General features: G+C 38.9%; 1 protein-coding gene across 1 annotated transcript in view; it reads right to left on the bottom strand.

Moving 5' to 3' along the window:
* Positions 1 to 21,148, bottom strand: part of DOCK8 (dedicator of cytokinesis 8) — a 95,006-nt gene that overhangs the window by 61,706 nt on the left and 12,152 nt on the right. Inside the window, exons 2-10 of the mRNA XM_050716416.1 lie at positions 16,039 to 16,141; positions 11,782 to 11,957; positions 8,817 to 8,888; positions 3,688 to 3,811; positions 2,913 to 3,125; positions 2,294 to 2,379; positions 1,619 to 1,685; positions 1,106 to 1,255; positions 389 to 469 (exon numbers count right to left, since the gene is read on the bottom strand). Of these exons, the coding sequence (XP_050572373.1) occupies positions 389 to 469; positions 1,106 to 1,255; positions 1,619 to 1,685; positions 2,294 to 2,379; positions 2,913 to 3,125; positions 3,688 to 3,811; positions 8,817 to 8,888; positions 11,782 to 11,957; positions 16,039 to 16,141 (1,072 nt within the window). The remainder of the gene's footprint in view (positions 1 to 388; positions 470 to 1,105; positions 1,256 to 1,618; positions 1,686 to 2,293; positions 2,380 to 2,912; positions 3,126 to 3,687; positions 3,812 to 8,816; positions 8,889 to 11,781; positions 11,958 to 16,038; positions 16,142 to 21,148) is intronic.

Below are 21,148 nucleotides of genomic sequence, written 5' to 3'. Positions count from 1 at the left end.
TTCAACAGATACACAAACAATATTCTACTGAAGGTGATATCTAAAAGGTGAGAGATGTGGGGGGATTCTAGGAAACACTATCAGTCTGCTCCATGGAGGTAAATGACCATGCATTCCCTGAATAAAGCTCATGCTATCTAGTGATGTCAGCAATGAACTGGTCATGCACACACCACAACAGTGGTGTCCTGACTTCTTAATGTCAATCCTCAGGATTTCTTCTCAGGACTTCTTCGGAAGTCCTGACTTCTTCATGTCAATCAAAGACACCAAATTGCTTGTCCTATGGATGCACCAACTGACTTCCTCCCCATTGTTCTTTGGATTCTGTCCTATTCCATGTGTGTGCATTTTTTGATCTAAACATTCTTCATGGTTGTTGACTTACCTTGCCAGCTTCACTTTCTTTAAGAACCATGTAGGGTTCTGCACAGTCTCCAATTTCTCCTTGCTGAAGTACTTTTTCTATCTACAAAAAGCAATAAAATAAGACACTCAGAAAGGAAAAATGTCACCATAATTAACACATTGCTTCTCTAACAATACAAAAGAACCAGCCTAAATTTACAATACATAACTCTTAAAGCTGTCTTTATGGACTAATGTACAATGAAACTTCTCCCAGTTTTCCATCTGTTTAGCTATAAAGCAGAAAACTTGTATGTGACTACACTGTCCATCAAGTATGACTGAGTTTTCACTGAAATCAAGAAAATTAACACATTCCAAATGAAACAGTTCAGGCTAACTTAGTTTCAGAATTAAATATACAAAACAATGCAAAGTGTTCTAAACCAAAGGCCCTTCTTCCTCTCACCCCCCAATATTATTCAAAAATTAAAAACGACTTATTTCACTTTACTTTTAATTTTCTTAACAAAGAGAGAGGAAACTCTACCTACTAGAACTAGAACACAGAGTATTGATATAACTTCTTAGCTTGGGAGTGAGATATACCTACATTTGTATGATTAAAAATTATCAGAATACCTCCTCTCGGCTATGGGAAACTTACGTTTGTTAACTATTTGTCAACTCCACAAACTCAGACAATAGGCACGGCTGGGAACGGGAAGCATGTTGTTGAGGTAGCACTGTAACATACCTTTATTACTAGGTATATATCCGATGAGGGATAAGTGACAGAAAATACTGCTGATCTTGCCTGAGTAGACAGGTCAATGGAGGGTGTATGAGAACGCAAGAATCCTCTTAATGAATCAGGGTTCAGGTCACAATGAAAATTTTCAGAGATCTTGAAAAGAAAAAGACTTATAATGTATTGCAAAGTAAAAAAGCATTGAATTTTGTTTTAATAAGTCAAAAGAAGTAACTTGAACTACAGAATAAACAATTGCAAATGTGATAGTTTGAATAAAAAGAAACCTGGATCAGGCTGCACATGTGCAAAAGTTGTGTACTTTTTGTAAGCTATTCTAAATAGCTTTTAGAGTTAAAAGATATAAATAAGAGATAAAATCCAAGCCAACTGAAAAAAAAGAAACAAGACAAGATAAACGTCCTAGAATTTTCAAACAATAATGAAATTAATCTGAAAAAAGTAAATGAATGAACAATTATTATTCCATTCCTTTTTTAAGCTGTAGTGCACACTTACCTTTTTTCTTTCTTTTATATCATAGAGAGCTATGCATGCAAACAAAGGTTCAATCTCTATATCAAATCTGTTAAGGAAAGACATGCAGTACACTCATTAGAATTTTACTCCTAAGACTCTGCATAACAAAAAAAAATAAAAAATTGGGCATACATTTTCACTGGTATTTCCATTAAGAAGTGAGGAAAAATATTTAGTTCCAGATTGTGGCTCTCCCAAAATTTGGAGGATTTTTTTTTTAATAGTGCCTTTCATTAGATGATTTCAAGAGGAAAAAAAAAAAAAAGGAGTAAATTGCTGTCAATGTATTTTCTAAATTGGTCCGAAAGCTGGTCTCAGATATCAGTTAAAATGATCATACCATTCTTGATTTTTTTTCTATTTATCAAGTCCACTAGCATGCACAGAGACCAATCTAGTTTTACTCATAATATATACCTGGCATCATCTCCAAATCCTTTTGACCATGACAATATAAAGACTTCTGTAAATATGGATAGAAACAGTTTTCTGCCAAAATTACACATGGCAAGAACAAGCAAGCATGTAAATGCTTGTTGAACAGGAAACATGCAGTGTAACAGGTCTGTAGCAATACAATCAGATAAATTAAGAAACTGTAAATGAGAGCTGTAACTGAGGCCTTCCAGAGCTGGAGTATGTAAGGATACTTACTTCAGAGACTGCAGCTTTACCAAAATCCTGTTACCCAAGTGTTCCTTTGGGCGATCTGGCACTGGTCGTATCTCCACTGCATCTTCCTGTCATTAAACAGTTATTCTATTCATATACTGTTAAAGTAATTGTAAATTTGCATGCTTACATAACAGCTTTATATGATGTAACTTGGCTGCTGCTGCTACCAAACAACATTCCCTCACTCATCAACCATTTCACCTCTTCAGCCAGAAAGAAAATTGATATACATTCCCAAATATCTACACTACTGACTGTCATCTGGTGTGTTTCCCAGGCATGTGTTACTTGTGCTGACACAAATATTTTAACAGAATGTGGCCACACTGTTGACCCACACTAAATGAGGGTAGCAAGGCCTTAGGCAACACCATGAGTCTGGTACAACCTCTTGAATGCACATACAAAATAGCTTGTGGAGCCCATGGTGGTGTCCCTTCACTGTGTTATTACCCAAGCTAGACACGCAGAAGCAGAAGAGGCAGAGATCCAGGCCAGGAGCCCCATGTTTGAATGTGGAGCAGGCATCCATCAACACGCCGAGAATGCCCCACCCCAGCAAAGCACAGCTTGTGCACGGGAAGTCCTCCGAGCTCACCTCATCCACGGATGGGTAGAGGGCGAGGAGCTCAGCGTGCCTGTTGGTTCGCCGGGCTTCCTCATTCTGCCTCTCAAACTCCTCGGCGCTGACATGCCGCAGCAGGTTCTCCAGGCGGGGATCGGGCTGCAGGCTGCGCAGGTCGAAGTCACAGGAGGCCGGGGCAGTTCTGGAGGTGTCCTCGTGGAGCATGGGCACATGTCTGGGCCCTGTCTATTGGAAAATGAAGGCACAGCAAAACTTCCTACAGCCCACTGTGGCTTGGACATCATGAGGTTTCTCTTGCCTATCTTTCAGAGGCTGCCTTAATTTCACATCTGCCAGGAGGCCCAACAAGTGGGAGATGATGGCAAGTACTGTCCTCCACTTTGTGCCTCTCCGCGTGCAGGGGAACAAAGAAAAGGGGTGTTCACCTCCCATTTTCAAGGTGGACATTGCTGAAGTCAAAGCAGAGCAAGTTGAGGCGGTGAGCCATTGTAATTCTTCAGGTCTCCAAGCCTGACTATATCCATGTTGAGAACAAACAGGCTGGGGGACCTCCAACAGCACATAGCCTATTTTGTTGCTCACACTTCCCTGATCAGGGGGTGGCAGGGGGAGTTACACAGCCACACCAGCCTGTGAACTGATACCTCCATGCTCAACAAGCAATGGTTACAGAAACTCCTCATAAAGACAAGCCAACTGCTACAGAGATCCCAGTATGCTGCACCTTGGCTTCTTCTGAGGGAGGCTACTATATTTGATAACTTTTTCTAGAGAATATAAAAGATACCTGAAAGCTTGCTTCACCGGAGTCCAGAGTTTCTGATTCAAATGTTTGCTTCTGAAGACGCTTGTGAAAATCTTTTCGGGATCCCTTATTTTTCAGATTACAAGTATCTGAATTCCCTTGGTTCCTTTCAGAGAGAAACCCAATTAAGTCAGGATGGATCAAAAAAGGAATTAAGGGAAAACAAAACAGAAAAATAAAAACTAAAAATTAAGTAATTAAGCAAATTAAGTATATAAAACTATTTATTCTTTTCGAACAATCTGCTAAATTCTGTGGTAGCCTTTTTGGAATTAGTCTCCTTAGTTACAGTATCCTGCTCTGTTCATTTTCCTTTCCATAGTACTTACAAAGGAACATCTAAATATCTCAGTACTTTCATAAAGATGTCACAATACGTAATTATTGATCAGGGAGACACCTTTTTATTATATTTTGAGACTAACTGAATTATATCATCTGATGTGTATTAATTTTAATTGTTTTTGAATTTTAATCATTTACCAGTTCAGTGCAAATGAAAACTGAAGTCATAAAAGAGACAACCCCATCTGTCCTTGGTTATGACCTTGTTTTGGAACTGCATTAATCATCCAGAATGAAAGACAGGAATTTAACACAAGTTTGTTTTGAGACACCTTAGCATCCATAAGAGGTTTTGTTGATTTATTTTTAACTACCTCTAGTGTCATTCCAATGATGAATGCAGAGATTTGCTTACCTGAGATCACACTTTCCCTCTGAGGCACAAGCTACACTGAAGATGCCCTTCCTATAAAGCATTCCTGGAAATTTATTTTACTTCTTTTTAAAAGGATGGTAGCAATTAAAACTCACCAGGAGGCAAACTCTGTTTTTAACAGACATGTCACATTAATGGCTGAATTCTAAAAGCAGGACAAGGAAAAGAAATAAAGGACAACTGAAGGGAGAAACCAACATGCACAGGAACTCACCTCACCTTGGCCTATACCAAAATCATTGTGGTGCTTTCAGACTGATAGCCAAATAAACTCCACCACACTGCTCTTTCAATTGCCCCTCCTCAAAGGAAGGAGTGCAGAAAATATGATGAGGAAAACAAAAACAAAAACAACCCAAATCCTCACTAGCTGAGATAAAGATAATTAAATTAAATGATATTTAGTCACGTCCTGGGAAGTGGGGCCTCAATACATGCAGCAGTTGTTTGGGAGGACAGACATAACGACAGCCCCCTCCTCTTCTTCCCTTTCCCACCTTTTATTGCTGAGTGTGACTCCACAAGATAAGGAATATCCCTTTGGTTGGTTTAGGTCAGCTGCCCTGGTGATGTCCCCTTCTCACCCCTTGCCCACTCCCTGCTAGCTCTGGGGGGTTTGGAGGGAGTCTGGGTGCTGTGCCAGCACTGCTCAGCAGTAGGCGCAACACTGGTGTGATACCAGTGCTGTTCTAGCTACAGGCACACAGCACAGCACTGTATGGGCTGCTGCAGGGAAAGTTAAGGCAGTACAGACATAGTACAACCACAAAGACCCCTCAGCTGCACCTAGCCCCTATTGCACATGTCCTCCTGCTCAGAGGCACCAGGACTATGAGACCTCCTCAGTCTTTGCTCCTTGTGCCACCCGCCAAACTTTTTTCACTCTGCTGCCTTTAACTTTCCCATCCAGGAATGGATGAAAGCCACACACACATTTCTATCATCCACAGCTCTCCAGACCGTAAGTTCAGCTCCCTGTCCTACAAATCTTTGTCTCTCAAGTTGACAACCACATCCTTTTCAGACTTTCTCAATACAGTGGAAAACTTCCTATGAGTACTTTCTCCTCCCTTAACTTCTTTGCTTCCTCCTCATACCTGTTTTCAGAATAGTGCCCCAGCATACCATGAGACTCCCAATAGCAGCCACTGGTTTTCCCAACAGTGGAGCATCTTTTATGCTACCTTGTTCTTTGCAATTTTAATTGCTTACTTTGTTAGCCCTCAAAGGTCAGCTCTTTGGGAGGGCTCAGACTTAATAAAGCATCTGAATTCAAATTTGCCTCACCTGAAACAGTGAGACAATAAAACACCCCAAAAGTCTTTTCATGCATGTGTATTTCTCTGGCTCCATTCACATTTTTGCATGCACACATAAGAGCAAAAATAGCCATGTGCTATTTATTGTTTGCTGCATGTACTTGACTGCTCAGTTCCTATTTGTGTGCAGAGACAATGCTGCCTCTTTACAGTGCACTCAGAGCTGTGCTGTGTGAAAGCACGAGCACTGTGCTCTGCACAGTGTACGTAGTGAGCCTGCAAAACCCGCCAGCTTCTTTCTGGTGACTCATTGTGGATCACTTCTGAGAACTGAACCAATTTCATAAGCACCCCTGGAGGAAGTCTCCTCACAGCTCTCGGAAGCTGCTTCCTCCCCGCACAGGTGGCAAAACTGAACCATGCAAATCCTTTATGGCCAGCAGTAGATGATCCACAATGCATGGTTGCTGACATACCCCCACATCAGTAAAACCAGTAGCTGGGTGACTGGGCACAGCACAATGACAGCAAATACGCTGGCCTGCCCAGTGCCACATTGCTCCTCAGGAAGAGGGCATGAGCACATGAGGAGGTGAACAGGAAGTGCTGCAGAAAACTGGAGCCCCAGAAAGGTCTTTCTGAGGAACTGAACAGGAGGGGCTGCTGGGGAAGGCAGAGAGCTCCACTAACACACTGCATCCCCAAGAATCTGGGGATGGGCTCTCCTGCACAGCAAGCATGTGCTGAAAGTTCCCTTCACATGTAATATGTGAAATTGAAATAAAAATGGATAAGAGAAGAAAAAAAAGGAGAGGAGGACAGGACAGGACGGGACAGGGACAAGGATGGGACCGGACATAAAATAAAATAAAATTAAAATAAATAAAATAAAATAAAATAAAATAAAGTGTAATGCATAGATCCAGTTCTCTGTGTTGAATTACACTGACCCCAAATGCAGAAGTCCTTCACCGGATTCTATGTAAAATAGTTTTCTTGGATGTATCACTAATAATCCAATGAATACTGCCAATCTCTGCCAGAAAAGCCCATAATACTGTCTTTTTTTTTTTTTTTGTACTAGGACTACACTTCCTTTTCACACACCATTAGAAATCAAATCATGTAGAATTTTCAGGGCATGTAGAGGAAAGAGGTGGTCCACACATATTTATCCCTGTTCTCATTCCTTTTAGTGTTATGAAATAGCAAGTTAGCATAAATCAAAATTAGTACAGCCTGGTTATTTTAGTAACAAATGTAATAAAAAAGGGAAATGCACTTTCCCTGCACTGTCAATTGTACAGTGTATAGTTTTGACCTTTCATAAAATGATAGCATTTTCAGTGCAGGGGCATGTTCTGGTAGCATCTGAAAATTTAGCCATGAGCAGAAATCTGTCTTGTTTCTGCTTATGGTGATTCTTTAAATCTCCTGTTTTCTGACAAGAAATTCAGAAAGTTTTGACAGCTGTGGATCTTCAGGAAATCTACAGCATTTGCAAAACATAATCACAAAAACTATATATAGAATCATAGAATACCCTGATTTGGAAGGGACCCACAAGAATCATTAGGTCCAACTCCTGGCTCCACACAGGACCACCCAACAATCTGACCACATGTCTGAGAACATTATCCAAATGCTCCTTGAACTCCAACAGGCCTGGTGCCATGACCACTGCCCTGGGGAACCTGTCCCAGTGCCCGACCACTCTCTGGGTGCAGAACCTTTCCCTAACACCCAACCTGACCCTCCCCTGTCCCAGCTCCATGCCGTTCCCTCGGGTCCTGTCGCTGTCCCCAGAGAGCAGAGCTCAGCGCCTGCCCCTCCGCTCCCCTCGTGAGGGAGCTGCAGGCCGCCATGAGGCCTCCCCTCAGCCTGCTCTGCTCTGGGCTGAGCAAACCCGAGGATCTCAGCCGCTCCTCATACATCTTGTCCTCTAGTCCCTCCACTATCTTCATAGTGCTCCATTGGATGCCTGCTAATAGTTTTATGTCCTTTTTGTATTGTGGTGCCCCAAACTGTACAAAGTAAATAGTGTACAATAGTAATCAAAGAGCCTGAAAGGACTGAAGACTAGACAGCTAACAGCTGTATATTAAAAGCCTGGTATGAATGGGTAGAGTGAAAACTGACAAAACTCAAACTGCAATAGTCCTTACATAAATGCACAAAACTTAAAAAGAAAAAAAAAAGAAAGAAAAGAAAAAAGATTTTTCAAGCATCAGATAAAAGGAGAAAAAGAAGGGATGAGAGGTCACGATGAAAGAACAATTACTCACCACATAAACACTGAGTAGACACCAAAGCTATTACAGTAGGAGAAGAGATTAAAAAAGCTTGGCTTGTTTAGCCCATCAGTTTAAAAGCTGGGGTAGGATATGATTGCTGTCCCTCAGTGTGCAAAGAGGCTAAAGAGTAAGGAGAGAAGAAACAGCATTGGCCTAAGAAGAAGTGGCACACATGGCTATGAAAATGTTTAGGCTGGGACCTGGAAAATGGCTGCAATTTTTAGATGAGTAAAGTTTTAGGACAACCGTGGTAACAGCTACTACTACTTACTACTAAGATACTGCTTTAAAATGGAGGTGAATCAGATTAGAAAGGTATTAGGTATCCTCAAAGCAAGGGATTGACCTGACACCCACTTGGACCACACGGTTGAGGAATAAAATTGGAATATATTTGAATTGGTTCATTTGTAATTTGTTCACGAATTTATGACATTGAAATTTTAACCACCAGGCATTCAAGAACTAAGCTTTGTTTCTCTGAAGATAATATTCCACCAAGTATGTTATACTTGCCAATTAATTGACTCCTGAGAATGCAAGGAAGCACAATGAATGTATCCTGAATTAATCCTGATTTAGATAAATCATCATTACAGACACTTGATGTGAATTACTTCCTGATTAATTCCTAGAGAACCTGAATATAAGAAATAGGTACAAAATTATTTAGCCCATCGGCTCAAACAAAACAGTAGAGCAAAACTACTGAGAAGTCAGTTCTGGTCTTCAGTCACTGATTCAAATTATTTTTTAAAATTACTAATAACATGCATCTTCTCTCTGTCAAATAGGATGCAAAATGTTTTCTACTTCATTTACTTGTAGGTAGCTTACTTTCTATTCACAATCAGCCAGTCCCGGATATACGTCTGAACACAATCTCTGACATGTGAATCCAGTTCAACCCTGTGGAAAAAGCAACACATGGTAAATATTTTAGTAACTAGGTCATGCCTTAAGGACAGAGAAATTTATCTAAACATGCTGTTCGGATAAAGGCCTCACTATTAGTTCTCTCCTGTATGTTTATTTATTGCTAAGCTATTGTTTGAGGTTTAAGGAATATGTGTACTGTATGAGTACCCTTACGCAGGTTTTCGTTGCCGTGTTTATAAATTAACAAACATACATTTAACAGAGATAACCACTTGCCACGAATATAAGACTGGTGTTGCTATAAAGTACTGCAAAATAAAATAAAGTGTACCAGGTATCCATCTTTGTGTTTTTCCAATAGAGATACTTTTCCAGAGGCCTCAGCTCCTGTACTCTTGCAAATACATAGTCTCTTTGTAAGACTTTGGTATAACTTTCTTTCTCATAGAAATGGAGAAAATTCCATAAATGGACCCTAAGCATTTAATCAGACAGCTCAAAAAAACTGTGAGATATGAAAATACTTTACGATTTTATGATTCTGAAATGTCTCATCTAACGTAGAAAGTTGTCAGTACTGCCTGAGAGGCTGGATACTGATTGACACTGAAACATTATACGCTATAGTCAATGTTAGTGATGATGAATGTGCTATCATGATGTTGTAGCACAATTACCCTACCCCTATTCTGAAGAAAGGTAGTGACCTGTACCAAAATTGATTGTTAGCACTTTCCACCCAGTGCTCAAATAGATATGCAGCCCAGGCTGGGTAACATCTCATCAGGGTTGAGACCACCTCATGCCACGAGTGGGCTGAGGCAGCACGTGGTGACTTCCTGCATCAGAAGGACATGCTTTTGTCAGCAGCCAGCACATTAACCTCATCTGGTTGGTGGTGTCTGCTTCCTGCTTTCGGCACAGGAAGATACCAAAAGCTGCATTGCCTGCACGCAGATTTCCAGTGTATGCCCTTCCCAAGCGCTCAGCTCCCTAACATGCCATGCATCCTTGACCAGGATTTTCCATTTAGTGTTAATATCCATAGTGGCAGTGTAAATGGCTAAGCAGGGAGCTGTTGTATAAAAACGTCTGCTGGATACAAATTTGTTGCTACTGTCTCCCCAAGCTATGCCACAGATGCCTTTAAGTATCTTTTAATACCACTGTGGTGGAAAAAGATAACTGCTGTTTTAAATAACAGTTATATTGGGAGACGGTGCTGGAAATGTGTGTATGGGAATCATTTTGTCTTTTAAAATCAAGTTGAATAACAACTTGAGTTGTTAATAACAATAAACTTAATTTCACTTACTCACTTGTTGTGAATAACAATATACTTAAGTTGGATTTTTTTTACTATTTTAATCCTGTCTTCCTGTATTATTAGTAGTGTATTTTTATACTGAATGGGAACTTCAAGCATCAAAATATTGTCTTTTGATACCTGTTCTCTTTCCCCAGCTACAAGAAAACAAGTTCATAAGAAAGACTAGAACATTTTCTGAGTGACTTCATGTGCAACTTTAAGTCAAAATCACATTTTGTGCAAATTTTACAAAATCTCATAGGATCTGTATGATTCAAAGAGCGCTCAGGATCTGCATGATTAGTGTGATACCTTCTCTACCACCTTTGCTCTTCTGAACTTCCTGAGAGTTACATTAGGCCAGGAAGGAATATGCAGGCTGAGAACCCACCTAGGGGGACTCAGCTAGTCCACAGACAGTGAAAATCACCTGAATTGTCATCCCACTGAGCCTCATCACATTTGGTGTGCTGAGCAGAAAGCAATGAAGGCATTCGGTTGTTGTATAGGGCTCTAACTCATACAGCTAGCTGGTATAAATTAGGACAGGCTGTTACATCTCATGCAAGAGCAGAGGGGGATGCAGGTCTGCCCTGAGCCAGGACACCATAAGCTAAGCCTGTTCATGCCTTCAGCACTCAGGTTCAGCACAGCAGAGAACATAGACCATGTTCATATGGTTATATCGTGAATACACTGGAAGGAGCCAAGCTGCATCCCAAACACTCCTACACAGTTAGCTATCTTTGCAAACACAACAGTTTGGGGCTAAACTGGTGCTGAATTCAGGTTTATCTGGCTCTTGCTGCTTGCAAACCTTGCTACACCTTTGTGGTTCTACTCAAGAGTAACATTTACGGCCAAACAATCCTTGGAGAGTATTTTGCATACAGTGCATAGGACTCTCCTAAACCACACTAGAAAATTCTCCAAGGCAGTGCTTTTTCTCATTCTGAAAAATTCTTTTGCTCACATCTTCCTTGTTTATCAAACCACCATAAGTATGTCCAGGATAGATAAGTACTAGTATCAACTCATGCTAACTATTATAATTTAAAAACCATTGAAAATAGTGGAAAGCTTCCTAATTATTTCAATAATATATACCTGGGCCCAGAATTGACTTCTACACTAGAAATTGACATTTTTTTTCTTCCCCCAAACCTTCTGAATATTAAGCAAAGAAGATACTGAGAAAAAGATGCTTAGTGATCTAGTCAATGCCATGTAACACGTAGCTGGTGGGAAAGAAAAAAAGGAAAAAAAGCTTGGTCCTACAGTTACTACATGATCAAAATCAACCTCCACCTCCAAGAGTCACAGCTATAGAATTGTTTTTCATACTACCCTCCTGTCCTTCTTCCCTCTTTGTCCTGGTCTACCCCTACCTCCCATCTGCAGCTACCAGCCAGAGCAGGAAGTTGTCTAAGTTCTTGCATAACTTTAACTGTGCCAACAGGCCTAACAGAATCAATGACAAAGTTCAGATGTTTAAAGCTAAGCAAGTACATGATGGCTGGATGGATAGCAGAGTGAGGTGTCTGGACCAATATCTTTATGCTCAAAACTATTTTTAAACATGCAGCATTTCAGAGAGAGAAAAAGTCTCCTTACCCATCTTCTGGCATAGAAGGTTGTAAAGTCCTGCACTCTTTGGGTGTAAAGACAACATCCAAGTCATCTTCAGGAAAATCACCAAGTTCATGTGCCAGTTCTGAGTCCAAGTTGTTCAGCTGCATCATTAGGAAGCCTTCAAAATCTAGTGGGTCTACTGCGTCATAAAAGGAAGGCTAAAGAAAGAAAGAAATAACTTTGTTTTAGTAACAGAGGTATTTATAATAGTGTAACTTAAGCTTCCTTATTTAATTCTTGTCATTATCCCATTTTTATTAAAAATAAGGAAGAGCTATCTAGCCTAATGTAGTGTGCCATTGCATTGAATGCAAGGAAAAGTTGCTAACAAAACACGTAGCTATAAAAGAAATGATGAAACAAAGAAAGAAAAGTTTTAATGTAAAACAAAAACAAAAACAAAAAAAAGAAATTTGCACCTATTTTCCTTTTTAAGCTTTCACAGATGCTGGTAGGAGTAGTGCTGTCTGAAGTACATTCTGGATTCCCTCAGATGTACTCTGCTGGATCCCTGTGAAGCACACCCAGTCCCTCCTGTCCAGTCTATGGTGTTCATCAGAGTGATAGAAAAAGCATCGGAAAGTAGGAAACAAGGGCAAGGCAACCAACATGACAGTGGCCAGCTGGCAGGGAGCTGCCAATGGGCTCTGAACCATGTGTGAGAAAGGCACTAACAATAACAAGGCTAAGGCAGTAAGTCTGGTAGGTTACACTGAGCTAAGTGCCAGCACCATGGCAGCCATCATGAAGATGCCTCTCAGTTGGGGTGTTGTGCCTGAAGGGTACTGGCTATTAGAAATGCTACGTGCTTACAGCTCCAAAATTGAGGGCAAGATTTATCCAAAATAGGAAGAAATTATTTTCCATCTCTGAATGTTGTTGGTTTTAAATTGTTTGGGATTTTAGTTTTACTTGAGTTTTAATTTTATTGGATTTTTCAACAGTTAGTACAATAACTATACAACATATTACATGGAACTACTAAAGTAATTATTACAAAACCTTAGGTAACCACCATTTCTATGGCATGTGGGATTGCACCTCGACAGAGAACAGAAGTATTTGATTTTATTTTATCAGCCATTCTTACACAGAACATTCAATCCACAACAAAGTTCAAAAAGTGCAAGCTCTGCCACTCGTACATGCTGTGAAACTGTTTGGCTCTTTTTATTTGGTTAGTCTCAAAAACAGAAGCAGTAAATGTTGTTTGATATCATATCTAAAATTGTTACACATAAATGTAACTTCATATATAACTTTTAATATATCTTTCCAATTGTAGATAAAAATGACATTTATTTTCACTTTCTGTATGGTCAATAAAAATAGATTGTATATGTGTAGAAAATAAAATATCTGTCTAGTTGTGTGCAGAGACCAGCATCTCATATTGTTGACTGTCTTGACAAGTAACTAAGAGTTCTAAAAAGTACAGATTTAGAAAACTCTGGTTTATGTTTTGTGAGTTCCAGAAAGGCCATGGAAACCTAAGTGCAGTAATATCAATGAAATATAGCTAGAGCATTAAAACAATAGCATTGAAATACCTTATTTATTAGGAGGAAGAATTTTAGCCAAAAAAATAGATATCAAATCATCCTTGACTGTGAAGAACAAGGACTGTATAGCACCAGCTAGCCCAAACACATTTCATACAACTGCTTTCTGAAGCTTCCAACAATAGTGGGTCTGAAACTTGATAAGATAATCTATCTCTACGGTTCTGTTGATGGGGTGTGGGGAAAATAAGGCACCTGATGTCCCTGATAACAATACTGCCGTTTATGCAATGTTACTGTGACAATTGTCTCATCCAGGGTATAATCTCGAGCTATTCTCTTTGCATTTCTGTCTTCTTCTCCACAAATAAAATCTGCAGGTCAAAACCATGAAGTTTTCACTCATTATTACTGAGACCTACTCATGGAAGACTCTCATGGGAGTTGGCTGGATTTTCACCGGAGTATGAATTTACTTCTGTAAGTGACAGTGTTGTACCCAGGAATTTTATCTCAACAGGACAATGAAGAATTCTGCAACTTATGAAAAGTACAAAGGTGCACAGCAGTAACAAAGGTCTGGGTAGCTCTGAACTAAAATGGCTCACGCGTACCATGCCACATCACATCAGTCACTGTAGATAAGAAGATGAGTTAAAAATGGTTAGTGGTATAACTACAAGTATTGGAGGCTCATTAGTGTTCTGGAAACTTAAGTGAGGAAGTTAGTCAGCTAACGAAAATCCAAAAACATCACAGAAAGTGAAGCATATTTTGGAGAAATACTGTAAAAACATCTAGGAGATGCAAAGCATTTTAAACATTTGTAAAAAATAGCAAATGATGCTGTAGAGACCATTGAGCACACGCCCCAAAAACCCACATATTCCTCTTTTGTAGGGAAACTATAGTGGTCTTTACATGAGCGAAGTGTCAGAACTTGCCCATCTGCCTGTACATTTAAATGATCTATTGAATTCTCTGAAATCAGTTTTGGAAAAATTTTTCTCATTCTTTGCCCTTCTTACCCAAAAGGAAAACCTAACACTGACTGAGCATACTGGGTCAACAGTTATGAGTAAACAGGAATCTTTATTAGCTATTGACTTTTCATTAATAGTCTTAGGACAATATCCTTGAAGCCCATTTACTGTACTGTCCTGCTAGTAGTTAAAACAGTATGTGTTTATGCGTAAATATATATTAGCAAACTGTACAAAAAATAATTTGCAAAAGATTAAAGCAAAACACAGTTTAAATTATATATATATATATATAAACATATTATGTCCTTTCAGTTGCTGAAGATGTAATGTTTTGCATGCAAAATAATGTTGCTTATTACAATCTAATTTTCAATTAAGCATTGCATTTCCTTTCAGATACCACACTTTGTCATTCCAACAAGTCAAATACATCACAATTCATTATGTCTTGTAACTTTTTCTAGCTGAAGTGATAGTAATAATCTTTAATTAATGGAACTGTGTGCTTTTGACTATTGTGAATGAGATACAAATGGAAAAGATGGTGAAAAAGGTAACTACAGGTGGAGGGTAATGGTCTCCCTAACTGTGCAAATTATCAAAGAAAACAAAGAGAGATACTGTTTCAATCCAGAAACCTACACTCATATTCACACGTTACAGAAGTGTGCAAAACAATCATTCTACAAAAACAAACAAACAAACAAAAAAAAACAGCCACAAATCATTACTACAAACATACCTTTTTAAGGAGGATGGACTAGAGGCATGTAGATTGTGACAGCGCACAAAATGGCAGCTACGGTGCAATACCCAGGAAATGAAATGTTACCGAGTTTCTTATGAGCAAAAGCAACTTTATGCATGCAGAAGAGAACCCAGCCTCCACTGTCGGAATAACCACAACGAATAAGTTAAAGCACACCACAGCATTTCAGATTAAGGAAGTGAGTAGTGGCGGGAGGCCCTGACACACAGGAAGTAAATGCTTACATCTAGTGTTTTTCATTTTTCACAATCACTGGTGCATAGAGACTTTTTCTGCTCCTACTTATTGAGTCTCACCAAAAAAAAAATAAAAGTACCAAAGCCTTTTTTTTTTTTTTTTTTTTAATGGCATAGCATGTTTGCAGAATCCCCATCTTCCTGAAAGGCAATTAAGAAGATCTGGTATTTTTTCCCTTTGTCATAAGGGCGATGTCATATGGTCTGATTTTGGGTGAGGGGAAGAGGATTAACTGTGGAAGGCTGAATTTGGAGCCACATAACCATTGACTCAGTTAGGTCTATGCCAATCAGGGCACACTTTGGCATTTCTCACTTAGCATGCTTACTCAACATCACTGAAAGGCAGGCTGGCATGCTGTCTCTGCTGCTAGCTCTGGGAACTATGAAATAAGCCATGCTAGCTGAGCCTCCACCTTTCTGTTTTTCTTTTTTCTTGTTGATCTCCTTTTGCAAAACATCTGTGGCCACCACACAATGCATTTCCTTGGTTGTGGAGTTCAACATTTCTGGCAAGGCAAGGCAAGGCTGTTATATATTCCAACACTAACTATTTAACTTTGATTCTCAGTAGTATGTAGAACGACCGTCTATTTCAGGCTCCAAGGACCATTCCTAGTTCTTTCAAGTGTGTAATATCCTCAACTTACCAGGGAGCATTTTTAACAGCTTGAGGCAGAAGACAGGCGAAATAAAGATGGCTTAAGATACCAAACTTGTACATAGAAGACAAACCCAGAACTTACCAGATGAAGAGTAGAAAAGCCAGGTGTGCTTAAACTTCGTTGACAGAACTGCGCAAAGCCTGGTTGGAGAGTAAATTGCTTTCTTATTTCTGCAGAGGAGTACCTTTAATTAAGCAGAGAAAACCCTTATAATTACAGTTATACACATACATATGTCAAATCCTAGACCTCATCCAATCTAGCCTTGTGTCCCAGTGTTTATAAACATATTTTGATTATGTTCTAGACTCCTCTTGTTTTGTAATTCATACAAATCTCCAAAAAACATTTGCAGTCCTAAGTAATTAATATTCTGACACTCCTTCAACACATTTATATCCTTATGTATCCTTGCAACTGGGAAGGATTATGCAAGAAAGAATTACCTTGCCCTTAAGTGAAGTATGACTGCAACCTGTGGCAGTGATACCTGCAGATTTGTTTCTGTAAAAAAAAAATTAAAGAATAATAGAGCAAAGAAAGAAGAATGAACATCAGAGAGGAATATATTTTAATGAACTAGTAATTGACCAATGGATAAAATCAAAGTAGGACTGCTCATTGAACAGTGTAAGCACAGAGTTATGCTAATAGTGTAGTCTGTTCTGAACAACACAAGAGAAACCCAAGCATGAATTTAAAAAACAGTCTGAACTGTGTCAGATGAACATTTGAGGAAAAGACAACTTTAGTGCTAATTAGTTGATTTCAATGGGAACAAAAAGCCAGTACTGAGTTCTTTGGAAATCCCAGAGTGATAATACAGTTGCATGTACCCAGAGTGCAAAACAGAGCAGCTTGCTCATTCTTCAAGGAAATAAATCAGTAAATATGTAATATTATTTAAGACTAATCAAACATGAAGTGATAACAAAACATTTACAATATATTTCTCCATGAATATTCAGGACAAGATTTTCAAAAGAAGAAGAGGCAATTAAGCAGATCCCAAATCTGAACAAAAGCCTTCTGGCAGCCAGCCCACCAGGACAACCAACACTAAGACAGGAAAACACAGAGGCAAGAAGACCTTCTCTTCTATATGAGACTCTCTTCCAACTCCAGCGAGCATTGGTAGGTGTCTTCAAACTACCAGATGCTACAGTCTCCTTATTTCGTGTGCACCTTCTTTCCATGACTGCTTGACATATTCTGCCACATGTAGTTTCTGGCTACTGCTGTTGTTCACACGTATGACAAAAACCAAATTCTGCTGAATGCAGTTCTACTCTTGTTAAGGGACAGGCATCTAACAGAAGGTATTCAATTTTTTGGCCTTATTTCCAAAGTATAGATGCATAAGATGCATAACTAAGAGTAAGTGCTTGGAGGTCAAGGCCTGGCATGAATGGGACATGACTACACTCTAAAGGCAGCAGTAACTGCAGACAGAGCAAAGCCAGAGTTACAGAGAAAGAAAAGGAATCCATTTGGAAGAGAAATTCCTTGTCAATACTGATATCCCAAATCTCAGGAAGGACAAAATTTTTTTTTTTTTTTTAAAGGTGATTCAATAATTATACAAGAAAGAAGCCATGGAGGGAGAGTAAGGAAGTCTGCAGATTTCCTCATTATTATTGCCCTATTTTGAAAAGCAAACCTGTTTGTATATCAAGGTTTCTTTTCTTTTTTTTTTTTTTTTTTCATCTTCCCACTACAGACAATCTCTAATCATGAATGTGTGTAACAAAGCATAAAATAAACCTCAGATTATTAAAAATTATGATTTTCCTTTGAACAGAGTAAGTCAGTTTCTATCCCGTGCGGAAATACCTGTTACTGATATAAATAAAAGTCTAGGAGCAGATGTATTCATAAACCTGTGTTACAGTGTATTGCAGAAGCTGCTGCTAGGGGAAGGAAAAAAAAAAAAAAGGTAAAAATTACACCAGATATGGGGTCATTTTTGAAAAGGAAATGGTATGAACTTTCATCCACAAAAGAGGAAGCATGCATGTGGACATGGGGGCTAATTTGCTGTCTGGTAAAAGCCTGTGCAAACCCAGCTAACTGAAAGGAAACAAGTTTCTCAAAATTAGTTCCAGAGGCTCCCCAGTACGCAAAAGAAAGAATTTGCAAAATAAATTGCTTCAACTGAAGAATAAGCCCATAATCTATAAAGGTGAATTTCAAAAGGTTTAAGAGTAGTTTAATTGATTGATTTCACATTTTTCTTATCTCTGAAGGAAGAATGAGAGAAGAAATAGAGTTATAGTTACAGAAGACAGCATGTTGGTTTGAACTGACTCAGAAATGGTTGGCATCTAATGGGAATAAGTAGAGGAAAGACACAGCTGCTAAGAGCCATCAAACCCAAAGTACAAGTCAGCTACCCAACATGGAGAAAAGGTGGGTGCTACAGTCAGAGATTGTCATGGAGAGTTTTGAAAACCTGAGTACCAAGCTGGGAACAGATGGCCATTCCAGAGGCCCTTCATGATTATTTGAGTTCTCCGTTTTAGGGAGGACTCAAACAATCACGGATCAGTCAGCTTGTCTCTGACACTCAAAGAGATAGCAAAGCAAATTATTGGGCAATCAACTGATGACCAGCTGGAACTGGTCCAGGTCCCAAACTGTAACCTCCAATTGAAGCACAGGCCATGAAATCAATTTTAATCATTAATCACCAAAGCAATGCCTTTTTATTATTAGCCTGATGATGAATTGCACAGTGAGCAACTAAAAGTTGTTTAGTACCCCAAGGTCTGAAAAGTTTGTGACTTATTGGTATAGAAAAGAAAAATTAGATAATGATGATTATGGATTTATCAAATGGCAGTCACGTAAAGATTTATAATACTTTTCTCTGAGAGTTAACTGGTTTCAGTAAGGCTCTTGTTAGTATCCCTCATGGCATTCCCTTAAGCAAATTAAAGAGATAATGTCTAGATGGAATCAACACAACTGTTTCCAAACTTGGTTAAAAACAAACAAACAAAAACAAACAAACAAAAAATACCCCCACACTTATTCAAGGTGTAGTCATGAAAAGTTTAGAAGAAGATTGTGAACAGATTTCAAACAATGTACTGTAAGTGAGTAAGGTAATTTTTCTTCAGCCTAGCTCCAGCCTAGCATTTTATTTAAGAACACTGATGATGGTATAGATGACGTAGTAATGAAATTTGTGGATGACATCAGACTGGAAGAAATTGGGAGTACTGAAAAAGAGGGCTATACTTAACATGATCTCACATTTAGAAACCATCTAAATCAGCACAATTAAATTCAATAAAAATAAATGTAAAACCCTAAATGTAGGAAGAAGAAAGCCCATCAAACGCAGAAATACAAAAAGGGAGATGCACTGTCTAAATAAATAACCACGCTGCAGACAATCTGAGAGAGAAGACCAGGCCGCTTATTAACAGAGTACTATAAGTGCAGAAAAAAGGGGAATTTATTTCTATTTATTTAAGCCAATGACAGTGTTAAAGCTGATGTACACACTAAGAATACCACAGAGGAATATGCAATCACATTGAAAAGGCTCCAAAGGAAAGCAGTGAGAATACTCGACATTTTGATCCACCTGGTAAGACTGAAAAAAGTGGTGTCCAGATTCCAAAAGAGATGAGTGAGGGGAGACAGAGCAGTTGTCCCCAACTATGTTAAAGATAGCAATCCATAAAGAAAACAGTGAGCAATTCATGTCCATAAATGGAAAAAAGCAATCTTCTTAAACTAAAATACAAAATATTTAATAAGCAATTGGGAAAAATGTTCCCACTTCGAAGGCAATGGGACACTGGAGGAAACTATCTGGTGATGCTACGGTGATGAGAGCACACCGGCACTGTAGTGAATACTACCAAGAACTAACAAGAGGCAACAGCTGGGCAGCTGCAAGCCTTTCACAGAGCAGAAGTGGCACCAGCAGCATTAACAGCTGCTGCATCTCTAACAGCTCTACAGAGCTATCATTTTGGTACCAGTCCCTCTGCATTTTTTTTTTTTTTAAGGAGAAAGCTGCCTGAAAAATAAAAATGTAGATTTGGAGGAGTTTTTTTTTCCACAAAAGTCATGGTGGAATTCACAGTCAGTCAGTGCTCCCATGTTATGTTGCAAGACAGTATAAACCTAGAGAAAGATGGGAGATGATTGCAGCCTAAGGCTTTCCTGGGTTTTTTAGATCCTTGGTTGCTCCACAGGGTTGGAGCAAAATAATGTCAGTTGGAATTCATTGCTTCACTCTGTATTGATGTGGCCCTTCATGAATGATGATGCAGTATTCCTTGGTGCAAATCTTGAAAAAGCTGGAGCTCACCAGACTTTCTGAACCACCCAAATATGACACAAGATAGCCAAAAAAATATACCAGTGCTGTTCTGCTTAATCAGAATTTTGACAGCGTCTGCGTCACTCATCGATACAATCCTCCAGCAATTCTCCTGAATTGCTGAAAAAAAGTTGAAACATTCAACTGTTCATTGCAAAAATACTATCCAATGCAAAGTGTACAGTTTGTATAATATATTAAACCAATACTGCAACTGATGTAACAGACTGTATCTGTGGGTTTTTAAAATTAAATCTAACTCGTAGGTCAAATTCTGAGATGTGTCTCAGTAGAGAGCTCATTGCAGGTTTGTGGACCTGGAAGTTTGGGGTAGTGCTTGGGCCTAGATGAGGTATCGGGAAAGGAAGGTAACATTGTCATTTACTTTCTCTCTCTAACATGTAATACTGTGGTTGAACACTGGTAAGTTCTATAATTAAAATGATATGAATACACATAATGCAAGGAGCTAGTTCTGTAGTTCTTTGAAACACGTTTAAAAGAAGAGACAATAAGGATTTTGCTAGTACAGATATCATACGAAATCTTGAACACAGAATGAGGGATTTACAGAGAAAAGAAAACATAAAGAGAATAGTTTTAAAGATCATCTATTAACTGGAAAACAGAAGGTATGTAATAGGAAAAAAAAATCTTAAAAGTATGCTTCATACACCTACCAGTCCAGTTATCCAAATAAAATTAAACATTATGTACTAGATTGGGGTATGAAAAGAAAATTTTAACACCCTGACAATCTCTTTCAGCAGATTCTGAGGAACGGTGAGTTGCCTTCTGCAAGAGCTGCCAACATAATATAACATCAAGAAAAGATGAAAAAAAATGAAA

The sequence above is a fragment of the Cygnus atratus genome, chromosome Z, assembly GCF_013377495.2.
Source record: "Cygnus atratus isolate AKBS03 ecotype Queensland, Australia chromosome Z, CAtr_DNAZoo_HiC_assembly, whole genome shotgun sequence".
Taxonomy (NCBI): domain Eukaryota; kingdom Metazoa; phylum Chordata; class Aves; order Anseriformes; family Anatidae; genus Cygnus; species Cygnus atratus.
This window is presented reverse-complemented; position numbering and strand designations above follow the sequence as displayed.